The following is a 17,615-nucleotide window of genomic DNA, read 5'->3' on the forward strand; positions in this document are numbered from 1 at the left end:
TTCCACACTGATGCAAACACTTCCCGTGTTTATGCACAGAAAAGTGAGTTTATTTGGCTTGTTTTGGTTTGAAGAATATGATTCTTTAAAAATGTTTTAAAAGGCTAAAATCGTTCACTGATCAGGGCCATCTTGGAAAACTCATTTAAGGATTTAAGGGTGGAAATATTCCCCTTAACTTGACCTTAAACGCTTTTATTTGAATGTTTACAAGAGTTGTTTTAAAGGTTTGTTTTCTTTTAAAAAGCTGTTAAATCATAAGATCTTTAAATCGATAAACATCAAGAATTAAACACCAGATCTTTAGGATGTCAATACCAATAAAGTTCAAGCCTTTTTATCCACAACTTTACCACTTTTATAACTTAGTTTGAGTAATAATAAAAGTTTTAAAGCTCTTAATAATGCAAACATATTCTTCTACATGAACTTTATTTTAAAGCAATAAAAATAAGCTAAACTTCTTAAACAAATCTGTTATTAAAACATGAAGCAGACATTTAAGATCTAAACCTAAAAAGTCTAAAATTTGCAAAGTTGCCTCAAATTTTCAGATTTAAATAACTGGATATTTGATCAAACTCAAATTAAAAACAAAGCGCCAAATTATATCAAAAAATATCTCAGGACACCACGAGCGAGGAAAACCTTGAGCAGAATCCGACTCATTCGTGTTTTTTATTGAATTATCAAAATCTTTCTTTTTAAAAACACAGCAGCTTGAAATTGATTCATTTCTTCTTTTTAATGATCAAAGTCATGCAGAAACTTCCCGATATAAAGCGAATCAATTTGTCAGCGCTTCTGGATATAATTAGAGTTTCCATCATGGTTTTAAAAAGGCAGAGAAAGAAGACACGGCAGTAAGAATTGGGTTTTTATTACACACTACAAATTACAGAGAGACGGAGAGGCTGAGGGCTGAACAGCACAAATAAATGTTATGTTATCCATTCCATGACAAACAGGAAACACACCTTTCTGTTGTGTTTTTACACTCTGAAACTGTCCGTTGGTGTTGCCATGAATACAATGGTTACAAGTCTGTTGCAATGTCCAAAATAAGAAATGAAGAGTCGTCGTCTGCGAGTGGAATAAATCGAGTTTTGATGCACTAAGAAGCCCTTCAGTGCAGATCTGAAGCTAACCGATTTACATTGCTGAGAGACCGGGGAACAGTCAGTGTATTCAAGGCACTGGAATAGACTCAGAATTATGGTTAACGTTTCCGGGTGAGGTAGTGAAATCACTTGACAGTGAGGTAATTTTGGGATACGCGTGGATTAATTGTTGGCTTTTTCCTATATTTATACGTGTGGTTTCATAAAAAGGTCATCGTTCCACTCTTCGCTCGTCTCTCCAAACCCTGTTCACTCGAGTGCATCTGTGCAGACAGGATGCAGGAGGGGAAACACCCTCTAAAGCGCACAAGACATTTGTGATTAGAAAATAATTAAGTCACATTCACACCTTTGGACCGGATCATTAAACCAAGCATCAACTGAGATATGACCAACACATCTGTTAGCTGTTTTATGGGGCTATTATTGATTTTTTCTAAATGTTTTAAAAATAGTTTTTTTTACCCTGAAAAGAAGAAAAAGCATCAAAACTTAATGGAAAATATATGGAAGTCCAGGGCTGCCAGCCATTAAAAGAGTCAATAAATAAAATCAAAAAATGATTTCCCGTTTATGTTCATTTTACATGACAAATAAAATGCATGTTATAATGTTATGTCTTTAAAAATTACCCATAACTGCATAATGCAACTTTCAACTTTTTTTTTGTTAAAATAACTTTTATTTTATTTTGGCACATATTTTAAATTTAAGATGAAATTACAGACTGGGACTTCATATTTAAATTGTTTTTATTTAAGCTAAATTAAGTTTTTTATGATTTAAGCAAAGTTATGATGGCAAACAAAATGAAATGTAGCTTCTTTATTTATTATTTTACATTCAACCACTGGGTTGAATATGTTCCAGTCGGTAGATTTTATGTACAAAATAGAAAAAGGAAAATGTATTTAATTAAAGAGATGATTACATTTTTATTTTTTGCCATAGGTAAGATGACAAAAATCTAAACTAACTACTATAAAATATCCCAAAATGTCAAACTTTTTTAACTTCAATATTGGCAGCTCTTGACCTCCATACGTTTGGCAGAAAAGTCAATAACAGCCCTCAAAATCATGGATCAAATCCTAGTCTTCTAGGCATTGCAGCATGCGGCACTAAACAACAACACAGCTAGTGTTTGGGGTCGATGGGGGGGGGGGGACTCCACTGTAAGCTTTTATTTTGAATTAACAAAATAAAAGCCTCCCAGTGTCCATCACTCAGGCTCAGGGATGCTACAACTGCATCAAAGGAACCAAACCGCACACAGAGCAGCAGCAAGAGTAACCAGCTATAGATTTCCCTTCCTTCATCGTAACTTCATCCCAGAAAGAAACAAGACTCAAAAGCTGCGCAGTTACAAAATAAAAGCCTCGAAATGTTAGAAGATTAGTCGCTGCAGGAAAGAAGTCGTCGGGATGCGATGAATTTATGATTTTAGATGATGGATTTTGGGCTTAAACGGTACATTCTCTCTTCTTTCTGCATGTTCAGCATCTGCTTCCTTAGAGTTGAATGGGATTTTAATGACATGGCAGCCTGAAGGTGGCAGAATGATCATGGTAATAATATTAATAATGCCCAGGAGGTTTGGGTGCTGCTGAATAGCCACAAATCTCTGTAAAACTACCACATCCTAGCTAATGTAGAATATCAAAATACCACTATATGCATTTGTCTTTGAGTTATATACTTGTATTCTTTAATAATATTCTGGATCTGTTGTGCCTTTAAAATACACAGTTCAGTAATGTATAGGAAAAATACTGTACAAAAACAACAACTTATAGAGTTGGTTTATATAAACATATCTCTTGTAACCAATATATCATCTCTGTTGTGAATCGTTTTGGTCTGCAGTAAACAAATTGATTGGGTTAACCACAGTATTGGACAACACCATCCAACTTTTGTTTTTTTATCAACATCTTTTACATTCATTCAGCCATCTTTAAAAAAGAGGGCAAACATAGAGCTACAATGAGAGACATCTGTACTGATTTCTAAAATAAAAACACTCATATTAATCATGCTAAAGTTAAACAGAAGCAAAAAGAATTATCAACAACTTTGCAAAAAAAAAATAAAGAAGAAGAAGAGATTAGCAGAAAGCTTTTCGTTCTGTGAAAGAAAATCATGCTCGAATCTGAAAACAAGGAGGAGGCTAAACGACAATGTCAAGAGTAGTATTAATACTAACAATTATATCAACAGAATACATATATATATAAAAAACAACAATCTTCCATCTGAGAAATAAAAGGTAGATAAATATGAGGAAATTTTGAGTGAGGATCAGCGGATCAGATTGTGAGACACGCATTAGTGCAGAGGTCAACTAAGGGTTAACTTAGTAAACGAAGGTGTGAGAAAATGAGAGAAGGGGGAGATCAGGAGGGGCCGAGGAACATGTAGGGAGTCATGTTAGTTTAGTTCTGGACAGGAATTATTATTGCTCAGTGTCCGGTTGATGAAGAAGAACCAAAAAACGGCAAATCTACGGCACGACTGCACAGGAAAAAGAGGGGCTTCTGAATGTTACAAAATCTAGAGGATTTAAAGAAGAGGTTCTGTACGCCGTGTTCAGACCAAAAGTGGAGCAAATCTAACGTGAGGCACAATGACATACAAAGTCATTGTAAATAAAGTTCAGACCAGGTGACGTCAGATGACTTATATTTCTCATTCTGAGTGAAATATTAAAGGATGCTGTCTGTCCTGACGTCCGGAGGTTGTGTCAAAAACGGTCCAACCAAACTCCATTCAAAAAACGAGCATTTTTAAAGTTGTTGGCTTGACCTGTTGCAGACAGACCTGACAAAGCATTAATTTAAACTTTTCAAATCTGCACCATGATGTTGATGTTTCGGCTTCCTTTTGACCTCTCCATTGCAAATACATTGCAACAATATCTGGTTTTAAACTGCTGATCACTTTTGATCTGAACACTACTTTAGAGCACTCGGAAACTTAGACAACTGAAATAAAACGTCAAGAGAATAAAACATCAAGAGAAGAGTTCAAAAATGATGATGATGGGAGAAAAACAAACCTTTTAAAGGGCTTCAAAAACACAAGATTTAGGAGGTTATAATCAGGCTCTCGGACACGTCACACAATAAAACACAGAAGAAGAAGAAGGGAAACAGGAAACAGTTTTCAGTCCTGATCTCACGTATAAAATCGGTATGAAAGTGAACAACAAACAGCATGGCATCGTTTCTCAAAAGTGGAAGGTAGCGGGGGAGGGGGACTCAGCTGGTGGGTTGGCTCATAACTCCTCACAGTACATTAAAGTGGGAAGTATGCATGTGTAAATACATATATTTATCTATGTATATATATATATATATATTTATATATATTTAGTCGAACAATGTGTACAGAAAATCAAAGAAGGAACAGACAAATCGAAGCTTATGATAGAAGTCAAAATGACAGTTATAATACCAGAATCATACAGATGTGTGGTGGTTGAAGGGGGGAGGATGGTGGGAGGAGTGGGGGAGGTGGAGGAGGACGGGGGCAGTGCCACAAAAGAGACACATTGTCCTTAAAACTCGAGGGCTGACCGGTTGGGGTAGAAGAGTGGGTGTGGGCTGGTGTAGGGGGGGGGTTTGTTGGCTCACAGAGGCCCATGTCGGGCCTCGAATTTAGCCACAACGTTCTTGCAGCGACCCAGCTCCTTCCTTATGTCCGCTACCTCCATGCGGAGTGCGGCGTTCTCCTTCTCCAGGAAGCCGGCCCGGATGGCAATCTGGTTCTCCTTCAGCCGCCGGGCGTCCCGTGACCTCTTGGCTGCCACATTGTTCTTTCTGCGCCGGGCCCAGTACCTGTCGTCCTGAGGGAGAGGAGCAGACGGGTCAGCGATGACAACAAGAACAGAATTAATCGTTTGTGTAAAGAGCCCCACGATGCAGGCCTCTAACTAGCTGCTGACGGGGTCAAAGGTCAGGACACAAAGCTCTGCTGATGCAAAGCTGTCAGTTGTTTTGCCATTAAAATGTTTTAATAGCAAAAATTGTCCAAGTTGTTTGCAATAAAATGTCACAGTTTAAAGGCACAGCTTCTGTAAAGCTGCCTCTGTGTAACAATTACAAGTCTGATATCGTAAATACAATTCATGCCATGCAACATGCAGACTTCTATTTTTCATTCTCAGTTAAATATGAGGATGCTGTGTTGTGAAATCTATATTTTAATTCTCCTGAAATCCAAGCCAACCAAACTCCATTCAAAAAACATGTATTTTTAAAGTTGTAAGCTTGACCTGTTGCAGACAGATCTGAAAAAGCTTTAATTTAAACTTCAAATCTGCACCATGATGAAGGCGTATATTCTGCTTATCTGTTTGCCACAAACATTTTTCAATTAAAATGTAGGTGATTCTGTTGTCTGATATGACTCATCTGAACCAACTCCAACACAGCAAACACTTCAGATTCCTGCAGAATGTAGCGCAACATGTATCCAAGAGCCAATTTTGTTCTGAAGCTGCAGCAAAGACACTTTCTTTACTCCCCCGCTGGATTTAAGTGTCGTAAAAGGTGTTAAAGCAGCATCTCTAACTGAACATCACAACCAAGTAGTTAAAAAGCTTCCTCCCCTCCCCCCCATCTTCCTCCCCTCAGCGCCTAACTAGGTTTAGACCCGCTTACATAACAACAGACCCCAAACATTTAAGCCAAAACATGAGACCTAATCTCACATGACCCGTCTGAACCCGTCAGAGAGATAGAGACAGAGCAGCCAGTCACCTTCAGGTCCTCGGGGATGAAGACCTTGCGGGCTTTCTTGATCATGGGCTGCGGCTTCAGCTCCTCGGCGGAGAACTTGCGTTTCCTGGGGTCGAACATCTCCTGGCCGGGCACGCTGGACAGAGCCAGGTCCGCGGGGTCGGGGTCGTAGGCCATGGGCACCTGGATGGACTCTGGGTCGATGGGGCTGGGGGTGTCCCGAGCTGAAGGAAAAGAAGAAACACATTAGCTGCTATCAAGGACACAAAAGAGTGAGGAGAAATCAGCAGGATATGTGCCCAACACCCCTCTGATTGTGACTCTAATGGAGCTGTTTCTTCCATTAAAGTTAAAAGTGGCGCCTCCATTATTGATGATGCAACATCAGATCTTTTCTGTGAAGCTCTTACAGCCTGACAGAGGAGGAGGGTATCTGAGGACAGTCTCTGAGCAGGAGGCCTCAGAGGGAATAAAGGCTGCATTCAAGCCCCCCTCAGCGATCACATGTTTGTGGTCAAGAGCCGGTCCATTAAGAAGCGTCAGGCTTTAGCAGACGTGAGGCGAGGAAACAGGTGACTACTCTTCTGGAAGAAATACATCCGACCAGCAGGTGGTGCTGTTACACAAGCCTACAAAAATACAGCTCAACATGAGAAGTCATTTCACAGACTGCTGTATCTTTAAAGGGAATTCAGCGCCCTGATTTCACATATTCAAGGGTCTAAATGAGGAATATTTACATGTTTTTTAATGCTGCAGGAGAAATGGGCTGTAATGGCTGCAAGGTAAAACATCCATCACTGACAGGCTCAGAGTGTCTGACAACATTACAGAAAGGATCCTACACAGATTTGTTAAAGAGGAAGATGCTTTTCTTCAACCAGAAACCATCCTTACATCGCCTTCTTCAAAGCAACCAGACTCCATTGAAAAATACTGCAATTTTATCTCGCAGAACACAGGAGGTGCTGGTTTACTCCTGCACCAACCGCTTAGTTTAATTTTCTTAAAGAGTAACTTTAATGCTCTAAAATGTTAGTTTAGAACAAACACATTATTTGGGAAACACAACAATAACATAAAAAAAAGTAACTGATTGAAGCAGCGGTAGAGACAAAATCAGTGTTTTTGTCAATGGAGTCTGGTGGCTTTGAAATGTCAAATTTAAGTGCCGTTTCTGGGTCCAAAAAAACATCTTTCTCTGTAACAAAAAGGTCCATCTCTTTAGGGATCCTTCCTGTGATGTTGTCAGACACTTGGATGTGCTTTGGAAAAATGTTGGGGCAATTCAAAAACTACTACTTTACTACATTTAATCTGTTTAGAGGAGTATTGCCTCATTCAGCCAGCAGGTGGTGCTATCAGACAATCTTTAAACACAGGTAGGGAAGTCATTTCACAATGTGCCTTATCTGAAACTCTGCAGCTATCAGCAGCTCCTGTCAGCTAATCTCAAACCACCACATTTTGTCTTTAAACTGTCTCGAGGTCACCTGAATACCTTCACGTCTGCTCGCCTCTGCAAAAACCTCTCCGATTGATCTGAAGCTGCGGGGGCTGACCAGTGGAGGGTGACTCAGTTCATCAGTCGGCCTAAATTAAACTATTTCTCTGTGATTCATTGCATTAGTTTATTTCATCGCACTAGCCACACCTGCATCTCTCTGCTCGATGCTAAAAGGCTGGACAAGCAACAACTGAACACGACAGAGGGCTGAGAGAGCAGCAGGCTTTTTCATTAGCTGTTGATGTTCTGGCATCTCGTACATCATGACCTACATTTCTGTACTTGTGAGCCTGACGTGACAGCCAGTCAATGCAGGCGACCTTCAGTCAGAGTGTGTGCAGCTTGTGTGTGCTCGCTGTGTATGAACCAGAAACAAACAGGAAGTGTGTAAATCAGCAGAAACTGTCCCACCCAGAGGAAGCCAACGGGCTTCTTTCACGACATGAGAAACTCGGCCGCCTCCTCGGCTGTTCACAACAAGGAACCTTAAAGTGTTTGTTTGACAAAGTATGCAGCACTATTAAAGAACAGCTCGTTATCACCTCGTAAAGCTGAGCAGAAATGTGGGAAATGTCCCTCAGACAGATGTTTCAGATGTGAGCCTTCAGCAGATGTTGCAGCTCGCTTCACAAGAGGAGGGCGGGGCGGGGCTGGAAAGTTTCAGTTTTAAACCAAACACAAACTCACATTTTACTTTATGGACTCGTGAACATGTGTGCATACTTCACACCTTCTCACAGGTGGCGGAACAAAAGGACTCTGCTTAGCCCAAATGTAGCGTTTTTTACAGCCTGACAGATGTGTGATTTTAGAGACTGGGGCCGATACTGATTTTTAGAGCGGTAAAATCCACAAATTACCGATATATGGGCCGATACAGTGACTTTTTAAGCTTTCCTAACACCAATCTTACACAGATAAGACTCTGCAAATGTTCTCAGATTATTAATATCTAGCCCCCAGGAGCTTGAGATTGGGGCAGATACCGATTTTTAGAGTGGTAAAATCCACAGATTACCGATATGGGGGCCGATATACTGATTTTTTTTTAACTGACAATCTTTCCTGATGGGACGGTGCGTTGATTCACAGATAGGACTTTGCAAATGTCCTCAGATGGCTGCTTCTTAAACAAAAATGTTAAACATTATATTGTTTGACGGTGCGGAGAGGATGTAAACTAAAACGACTAAAAATCGATCAGATCTCAAACATAGATTCCAGTGCAGATGTATCTGTCATAGGCCAATATCGGCTGATAATATCGGCTTTATCAGATATATACGTCGGGCTCAAATTGTTGTGTAAAAACTGTTAGATAGGTTTTTTATAACATCGTTTGCTTCTTGGTCAGGTTTCTATTTACTTGTAACCACAGCAAACATGTTCACAGGAAGTCAGGGTGGCACTGCTGGGTTTTTTTAGTTCTGGGAGTTGTTTTTTTTAATCTCTTACATTGTTGTCTTTTTGTTTTGGTCCTCTCGTGGATGTCTTTGTCTCGCAAACTCAAAATAAAACTTTTATCCCAAAAGACAAAGTTTAAATCTCAAGTGACTTCTTAAATAAAACAAAACATGACTTTTTACGAGGTCCTCCCACGAGATCTTCTTGCAGATGTTTCTTAATGTTGTTTTATGTTATTCCCTTCATCGATGGAGCACACGAGGCAGGAGGACAGAGTGATATGTATCCTATTTTTATGGATCCATTAATCTAATGTTTTGTGGGGTTTTCTAATTCTAGTATTTTAAGTTCTTTGGTCTCTAAAGCTAAAATCTTAAAATCATTATATAATCACATATTTTTCTGGCATTCCTGCTGGATTATTATCAAACAACGTACTGAGTAAATCTATTAAATCATTTTATCAACCAGGGCTGAACTAACGATTATTTTTATCGATTAATACGGAAATTATTTTCACAATAATCTTTTAATATTCTCGTCTTTATGATTAAAAATACATCCTGTTTCTGAGAGCCCTGAGAGCTTATTTAGTCCGACAAAGAATCCAAAACTCTTTTTCACTGTCAGACATGACAAAGAAAAGCAGCCAATCCTCATATTAAAGAACCAGCGTATGTTTGACGTTTCACCTTCATAAATCAGAGTTTATTTTCCCTTCATGTACGGAGGTTCTGTTCCTGCCCTGCACACAAGCACTCTTCAAAACAACAGGATTTATCAGCCACAGCTCCTGAATCCCATGACTCCTCACACTGTTATTGTAGAGCTAATCCATCCGTCCACAAGCTAAGACACATCTCGCCCAACTTAACCTCCCACCATTCATACAGAGCGCTCCGCCCGACGGGCAGAAAGCTCCTTACAAACTAAAACTGGACGCTGCCTTGGACAATCCGTCAGGCCTGAACTCCAACCTGCAAATAACCCTCCTCGTCCTAATCACCTTTACGGGTCGTTCTGTTCTCTGCATTAAAGCACAACAGCGTAGTCATGAGCTAAAAGTAGACGTACAGGTGAGTTCATTGACCTGTAACGTCCACAAATACAGACTTTATTTCAGCCTTTATTGTGAGGAAATAGCCCTCCTGAACAGGAAGTGTAAAATTAACCGACCAGGACCCGAGCTGACCCACACAGAGCTGCGCGAGCGCTGGAATAAACTTGATTAGCACCTGTGGAACCTGTTTTTTATTTGAGGTGAGAGGATTTATCTCCTGACTCACACACCTGGCTGTCACGCTACACGATCATATCAGAGTAAGTGTGTGTGTGTGTGTCTTATCATGTGGCTGTGCGGACGATAGTGCCGCCGAACTCTGACCTGGGTGTAGCTCAGGACCAGCAACAACAACCACTTGTTCTGCTACACGGCTGCACGCTCAGGCTGAAGGGTGAACACCTTTCTGTCCAATTAGCTTCAAGAAATCATTAGCATGTGAACAACACTAATCGCAACTGGTCCAACTGGTTTAGTCAACACTGTTATATCATAGATGTTTCTCTACGTCAACAAATCCTGTAAAAACATCGTAACCAGCGATGAATTCATCCTGCACACATGCAGGTCGCTGTCTGCACAAAATACTCTCTAAATTAAAGATTGTGTTTTAATCCGCAGCTAAAAATAGTCCCCTACAAGTGCACCTTTTCCACCTGTTGGAGTCGTGATCGTTGAGAACGAAAGTTCACAAATGTTTGAGGAAATTAAGGAAATATTTTCTCTTCAAACTCAAACCTCCTGCAGGAGATCGTTTTCTGCATGATCCTGTTTAAATGTACCTAAAATAAAGACCATAAAGAGCGTCCTGCTGCACAGAGATTACGTGATTGTGCTCAGACTTTTGTCTTGCATAATCGCGTTAAAAATATTAAATATTGACCTATTAATAGCTAGAGAATAACTTAAAAACTTGGAAGTATGTACGTTTTTTATTAAGGATATAACAATATGTGGATACTCAAACATACACAAAAATATCAACAAAGGCACTTTATTTCTTTTGTACACTATTAAGTTTTAATAACTTCTGGAGTGTTAAAAAATAATTTGTTCATGTTTCAATAATCACAATTGGCTTAAATCAATATTATCAAATCAAAAAATCTAATTTCCTGTTCCATAATTTCAATACTTCATATTTTTAAATCCTTTTACCAGGAATCCCTTTAACAAAAATGATGTGCAAGTCAATAAATAATAATTATTTTTTAACGTAATTATCTCTAATTAAAAAACAAAAAACCTATGGAAGCCCTCATGGATCATTTCCATTGCAGATTTGTAAGAGTAAAAGTCCCGAGAGAAGAATGAGCATGTTTGTTTTGATTCTTTGGATTTTAATGAAACCAGCTTTATTTTGTAAAGATGCTGAACTGTCCTCCAAACCCTGCAGGTTTCACTGCGGCTTCTGTGACATGCACGTCAGGAAGACTTTGTTCCTTCCCGCTCTTGCAGGACATGCTGATCCTGTCTGCAGGCGTCCACATGACGAGACATCTGAGAGGACGGCTGCTCGGTTTGCACGAAAAACCGGGGCCAGAGGACGGTACAACGGGAAATGATTGCCGCCTCTATTATTCCTACCTATGTCCACATTTAGCTCCTTGAATGTGCTGATTACTTCCATCCGAGCCCTCTTTCCTTGACTTACACACAGGAATGCACCGCAACAACACAACCTTTGAACCCTTCCTACATCCGACTTCCCCTTTGGACCCTGCCAGCAGCACGCAGGGTCCTTCTCCTGAACCAAACCCTGACACTGTTTCTTAACGTCTGCAGGCCGAGAAAACACTGAAACATCAGCTCGTTTGTTCGCCTGGTTGTCAAAACAACGTTATCAGCCACCTCTGTGATGGTTATAAGCAGGAGGGAGCATGCACAGAGGGGTTTGCGGTTGTTGTTGTGGTGTTGGTTGATGCAGCTGGTTAGACGAGACTTGCCGAGCTGGAACAACATTGCCCACACGTGACAAAAGCACACCAGAGTCCATGTGATCTCTGCAGGGTACAGCCTGTGCCTTGGCTCCGAGTCCGGGCTGCGTCGGAGCCAGGCTCGGGCCGGGGAGGGAGAGGAAGACTGGACGGAGGAGAGGAGAGAGCGCAGAGGGAGGGGAGGGGGTGAACGGCACAGTGAGGGAGGGGAGGGAGCTTCATGCCGTGACAAGCTCCTGTTTGCTGCACACGGCGCCTGCATGTGTCTGTCACATGGCCCGGCACACTGCAGGAAACCCCAGCCGCGTTCACGTGAGAGGTAAATGTGAAGACGCAGACAGAGCCGGACCCAAACACAGAACACACACACACACATATTGTGCACATGCACACACGTGCACTCCGGCTGGAATAAAGTGTACTGTACAGACGCATCTGTTTATCTCTGACTGCGATGTTCTCACACTGGAGACAGCTTTGTCCACGCACCTTTCAGGTAGCAGGACGTTATAAAGCGGACACAAGGGACGTGTGTAATATATCATGTTACATTCGGGGACATGAGGGGTTTAAATAGAGAACAACACATGACATTATGATCAATTTTCACATCCTGATATCCTGCTCAGACACCAAGTCTTATAAATTAAATATATTTAACAAAATAAAACATTAAATTGATTCATAATGTAATTTAACAAAATATGTCAAACACGTTCAATTTCCAGCTTCTCACATGAGCAACAGGCTTCACAAGCAAGACGCTATTTGTAAGACATCAGCTCGGGCTCTAGGAAGATGTTTGGGGCATTTTTTCACCACTTTTTAAATGTTTTACAGACTAAACAGTTTAATTTTCTTACAGACTAAACAGTTTATCATTGATCAAAAATAACAGTAGACGTGTCTCTGGGCTGCACTGTTCCTTATTGCTGGACGGAAAAAGGAAACAGGCTAAAACAACAGTATCTCAGCTCGGCCTGACTCTGCATACATTTCTACTTCCTGCTTTAAGTCTCATTATTTGTCGGGCTGTCGGCTGTGATCGCTTTATTTTTTGTGAATCTTTATCAACAGTAATTACATTAGACGCTAACACTGGAAAATGTTCTTTGCTCAGATTGTACATAAAGTAGTGCCACGACGTTACAGGAACTCTGATGAATACAAATGCAGATCTCTTTTTTAATGTTGCATTAAAACATTTTTATTGTGTGTCTTAATGCATATAGAGCTTATTCTTTATAATTTAACAGCTTCCACAATCCCATAAATGGCCGAGCATACAATATCGTAATATATTGCACTTTGTTGAATAATATCGTGATAAGTCTCTCCAGATCCGTGCCAATACACAGCCTTATATAGAAAACTTCTTAGTAAAGTCATTGAAAACAAATTGTAACATTAAATTATTATGATGCCTAATTTTAATGTTTGCTACAATACTCTGCGTTCTTTTCGTAATATTTTGTCATTTATTTTACACGTACCTGTTAGATCAATAAGGCTCTGTATTAGTATTAATCTTGCAATACGATATGTATCATGACACAGGTGTTACAGTTCAATATATTTCAGTATTGATACAGTATCATGTCAAAAAAACATGTACTTTTTTCCCCCCATTAATCTATTTTCTTTACAATTCTTCAACTGAACATTTAAACTTCTTCATTTTTCAACATTTGTTTTAAATGTTTGCATCTTTTCTTCTAGTTCTGTGGATTGATCAATAATCACCGGGGCTGTGTGTGTGGTCAGAATCAGGCGATACGATACGCATCACGATACACGGTTTGTGATTCAATGTATCCTGATATATTGTGATAAAGAAGTTTTTAAATCAATGTTGGGAAATCTGTCAGAATATCAGAGCACTAACCTGTTGTGCGGTCTGAGCAAATTAATGTTCCTGTACCAAAAAACTAACTTAAATCTTTGCATGTTAACTCTTTAGAGCTGCGACACAGCTAATCAAATGGTTAATGGTTAATATTTTAACAATCAAGGACTTTTCTTAGTGATTTTTAAAAGCAAGAATGTCAAACACAAGCTTCTTAAAATAAGTCTGTTTTTTGTCCTGTTTTGTTTGAACTTTTTATACACGATTAATCACAAAAATGATCCTCAGATGAATAGATAATGAATATATCATTAGCTGCAGCCCTTATTTTCTACTGTAATTGGCTGAAATTATTCCGCCTCACCTGCCTGGACTGTTTGCTATTCGCTAATTAAACTCTTCATTATATTAAAGACTTGATGCCACGCGACGCATTAACCACGTTTCAGCTGCGGTGTTTAAAAACCTCTTCAAGGTTTCGCTCCTCCAACCTTCAAAACTGAAGTCACAACACACAGACAGGAAGCGTTTGTAGACCTGCAGCTGGTTTACCGCCACCACATTTGGCACGAGTAGGCTCAACATTACTCACGTTATGGTCTTAATATTGGGTTATCTTTAGCGCCAAGTTGTCAAATGATTTTGTCCAAAAAACTAAAGAATAGGGTCGAAAAATTCTACGTAATCAAGCTGAAAAGGAGAATGAACAAACCCTGTTATGTTTAATCATCAACGGCAGCAGAATGAGATCTTTATTTAACAGAGTCGGGGTTTCATTATTTAAATATTAGACTAATTGCTCTATTTACACCCTCTGTTAGTCACTCTCAGTGGAACAATACGTGCTGCTTTCCACCAGGAGCCTCCTCTGTGTTTACAGGTACAACACACACGAACAGAGCCATCGCAGCATCACGCACACACACCGTCGGTTTGGATATGAAACGGTAAACGTCTCCGGCGGCGTGGTCGTGTTCTCGCCTGCTGAGAGTTGGCTCTGTTTACGTTTACAGTGAAGGTCGGCCTTTTAAACGCTTCGGATCTCTTCTTCGCTCTCGTGTCTGGTGAATTGAAAAACCCAAATAGAGCCTGGCAGCAGCTCAGAGAAACTCAGTTCAACACTTCAGTCTAAATACCAACTGCCTACTTAATGTCAGAACATTTTATTAATATGATTCTGCTCTAAACATCCACCACGCTGGAATAATACATGTTTACAATGAAAGACGAGCCAAAAGAAAACACCATTTAATAAAATCCGCCTTGAAATTAATCAAAAATGTATCTCATTAAGTCTACACCGCAGGACAAAGAGTAAATTAAGTTCACAATTCTGACTAACGCAAGCAGCTCTTCATCACTAATCGCCCAAACCCTGCAGGGGACTCTCGGGAATGAAAATGAAACCAACGAATTAGACGGAAAAATAGAACTAAAATCCACCTTTCTGACGGCGGCACAAAGACAACCCCCTACAGTAAACATGAGTCATCTCAGAGACTGTTTTCTGCCAATCCGAGCTTTAAGAATCAGCCTGTGCTGCTTATTTGGCCTGTTCGAGCTGTTCTCTGCAGCTCCAAAGTCCAGTTCAGGGCTGTAAATCAGAGCTCAGTACGTCAGCGTGGATCTAACCTGTGACTGAAAGCTCTAACGAGGAGAAGCGGGGGCTAAATGAGAAACTAAATCAGAGAGACTCGGGAGGCTGGCCACAACAGCTTGTGCTGTGTGAGACAGTTGGACAACGGGGGAGTGTGTGCGTGTGTGTGTGTGTGGCAGGTGAGTAAAGCGGCAACACAGCCTCCTTAAGCCTCCCCTGACACTGAGAAGGTGTGAACATCTGTGAACCCACGTGTGCAGGTGTGTTTCAGGTGCACATCAGGCTCTTGTGCATGTGATTCCTACCTGCTGCGGCGGGGCTGTGGAGGCAGGGCTGCGGCGCCATGCCTGTGTGAACCGAGGTGGTTGCGCGACTACTCAGATCCACCACGGAGGGCGTGGTCGGGGTAGGCGGGGCGGGTGCCGGGGCCTGCTGCGCCGGCTGAGCTGCCTGCGGGGTCGGCTCGCTCTGGGCTGTGTTGGCGGGGATGCCGTTCTCCGACAGGAACTCCTCCAGGTCCATGTACTCCAGCTGAAAGTTGTCCCCATCGTAGGGCAGGGTCTTGTCCCACAGGGTGGGCCCGAGGAAGGCCGACTGTGGGTGGTTGGCTGCGGAGCCCTCATCGTCCAGCTTCTTCTCTTTATCCTTGTCTTTCCCAAATCCTGAAAATGTTAGCAAACAGTCATTCCATTGTCTCACAGAGGAAGATCACGGGTCACTGCAGGGGTATAAATAGAAAGTTTGCCTGGGGTTTCATCTCAAAGGGTCAGTTCAACCAAATTATCAAAGGGAGAGAGGAAACTTCACTAACAAATTATTTTAACCATGAGATGTTTTAATAGAGACCTTCCAAAGGACTGCAGATGGAAATGAGCTTTAAGCTAACTCTTGTACAATGCATTTAATGGCAACATTTATATGTAATATTGTACACGGTCCCTTAGAAATAAAACAAATTATTAATTAAATTAAAGGTAAAGCTTAAGGCACTTCCTGGAATCAAAACTCAGAGACACTTCCTTTAATATTTAAAAAGTCTTCATTGTTACAGTACTGTCATTTTAGACATTAAAACAAACTGATGCTTTTTTTGGCTTGATGACTTCACAATAAAGGGATTTAAATTGTTTAAAACAAAGTTCCTTTTTTTATGTTCTACGGGGGAAAAATAAAACTTTTTTTTCCTCTGGAAGGTTGCTCATTGTCTGAAATGTGACATAGCTACATGTCTTGACAAACATACTGTACACAGCAGCTTCAGACCAAAAAAGACGCCCTCTATCGATAGTACTTGGTAACACTAATATAAATCCCATTGAAGCCGAGAGGGTTTAAAGGTTATAAATGCACCTCCAAGCTAAAAACGGCGCTAGCATAATAATAAACAATTATGTATTGTTCTACTACGGTTAAAAAGTACCCTATACGCTAAATTAGCTTGTTAACTTGAGCTGAAGTTCACGTCAACAACATGTCAGTAAACTATTGTTTATCCAAGACAATCATCGTTCTATTTGTCCTATCTCTGCAGAAGTCCAGAAACAATAACATTACATTATTTCATTTTTCGACAAAGATCGTAGAATATTAAGAGGGGTCACTCTAGGTGAACTAATTTAACCCGTGCCCTTAACTGCGTTCCATCTGTCAAATCCATGAATGTCTGCTGGATGATAAATGCCACCCTAGAAACAACACACAGAGAGGAGGCGAAAGCAGAGTCAGTGTACGTCAAGTCAAGTTTAAAGCTGTTTCAGACGTACCTTCATCGTGATGGAAAGGCAGCTTCAGCGGATTTTCCAGCAGGGATTTCAGCACACCGTGAGTCGGTGGCAGGAAAGTTGGGTTTAGAGGAAGAGGTCTGGCCATTTTCTCCATATGTCTTGAAGGGCAAACCGGAGAACAGAACTCGCACACACAAGACTAAATTTCCCCCCCGAAAAGGACGCGACCAAACTCGTTGACCGGCCCGTGGAGATCCTCTCAGACGGGGTTAAACGACGCCGGAGCTCGGAGGGAGAAGACGGGAGTCCGCGCAGCAGCAGGACGGTGAGTGGCTGGCTGTCTGTCGTTGAGGTTGGCTGGCAAATAGCTGCCGGAGGAGGAGGAGGGCGGGGGGAGCCGAGCTCTGACGGAGCCTCTACACTTCTCCATCCATGTGCGGAGACGGACGTCGGTGACGTCAAAGCCCCGAGAGGGCGGGAACACTTCTCGTGGCGCGTTCAACTGGCGTAGGAAAATACAACGTTATAGCTTTAAGCCGCCGTTTGGAAGATGCTGCCTTCAGGGGCTGTTGGAAATATTGAACTTCAGTGTTTTAGGCGACCGATTGAAGTCACCACGTATATTAAAGACAAGAGGAATACTGAATCATCATTTAAAAACCCTTTATATGTTTATC

The 17,615-nt window shown here is 41.0% G+C and overlaps 1 protein-coding gene across 1 annotated transcript; it reads right to left on the minus strand.

The window, feature by feature from the left end:
* Window positions 1-864: 864 nt before the first annotated feature.
* Window positions 865-17,319, minus strand: hlfa (HLF transcription factor, PAR bZIP family member a). The gene is made up of 4 exons (XM_069675793.1): window positions 16,978-17,319; window positions 15,520-15,876; window positions 5,885-6,087; window positions 865-4,968 (listed from the first exon to the last, which is right to left on the minus strand). The coding sequence occupies exons 1-4, from the start codon at window positions 17,090-17,092 to the stop codon at window positions 4,753-4,755; spliced, it is 891 nt and encodes a 296-aa protein (XP_069531894.1). The 5' UTR covers window positions 17,093-17,319; the 3' UTR covers window positions 865-4,752.
* Between the last annotated feature and the right edge of the window lie 296 nt (window positions 17,320-17,615).

Source organism: Semicossyphus pulcher, unplaced genomic scaffold, assembly GCF_022749685.1.
Source record: "Semicossyphus pulcher isolate SPU_LCO1_2020_fin unplaced genomic scaffold, fSemPul1.0.p SCAF_25, whole genome shotgun sequence".
In the NCBI taxonomy this organism is placed as follows: Eukaryota; Metazoa; Chordata; class Actinopteri; order Labriformes; family Labridae; genus Semicossyphus; species Semicossyphus pulcher.

What these genes read in the sequence shown, in the direction of transcription:
- hlfa (XM_069675793.1), bottom strand. Translation starts at nt 17,092, where the DNA reads ATGGAGAAAATGGCCAGACCTCTTCCTCTAAACCCAACTTTCCTGCCA. An exon ending in GCCTTTCCATCACGATGAAG is followed by an intron (nt 15,877 to 16,977) that starts GTACGTCTGAAA and finishes TAACATTTTCAG; the next exon opens with GATTTGGGAAAGACAAGGAT. An exon ending in CCACAGCCCCGCCGCAGCAG is followed by an intron (nt 6,088 to 15,519) that starts GTAGGAATCACA and finishes CTTTTCCTTCAG; the next exon opens with CTCGGGACACCCCCAGCCCC.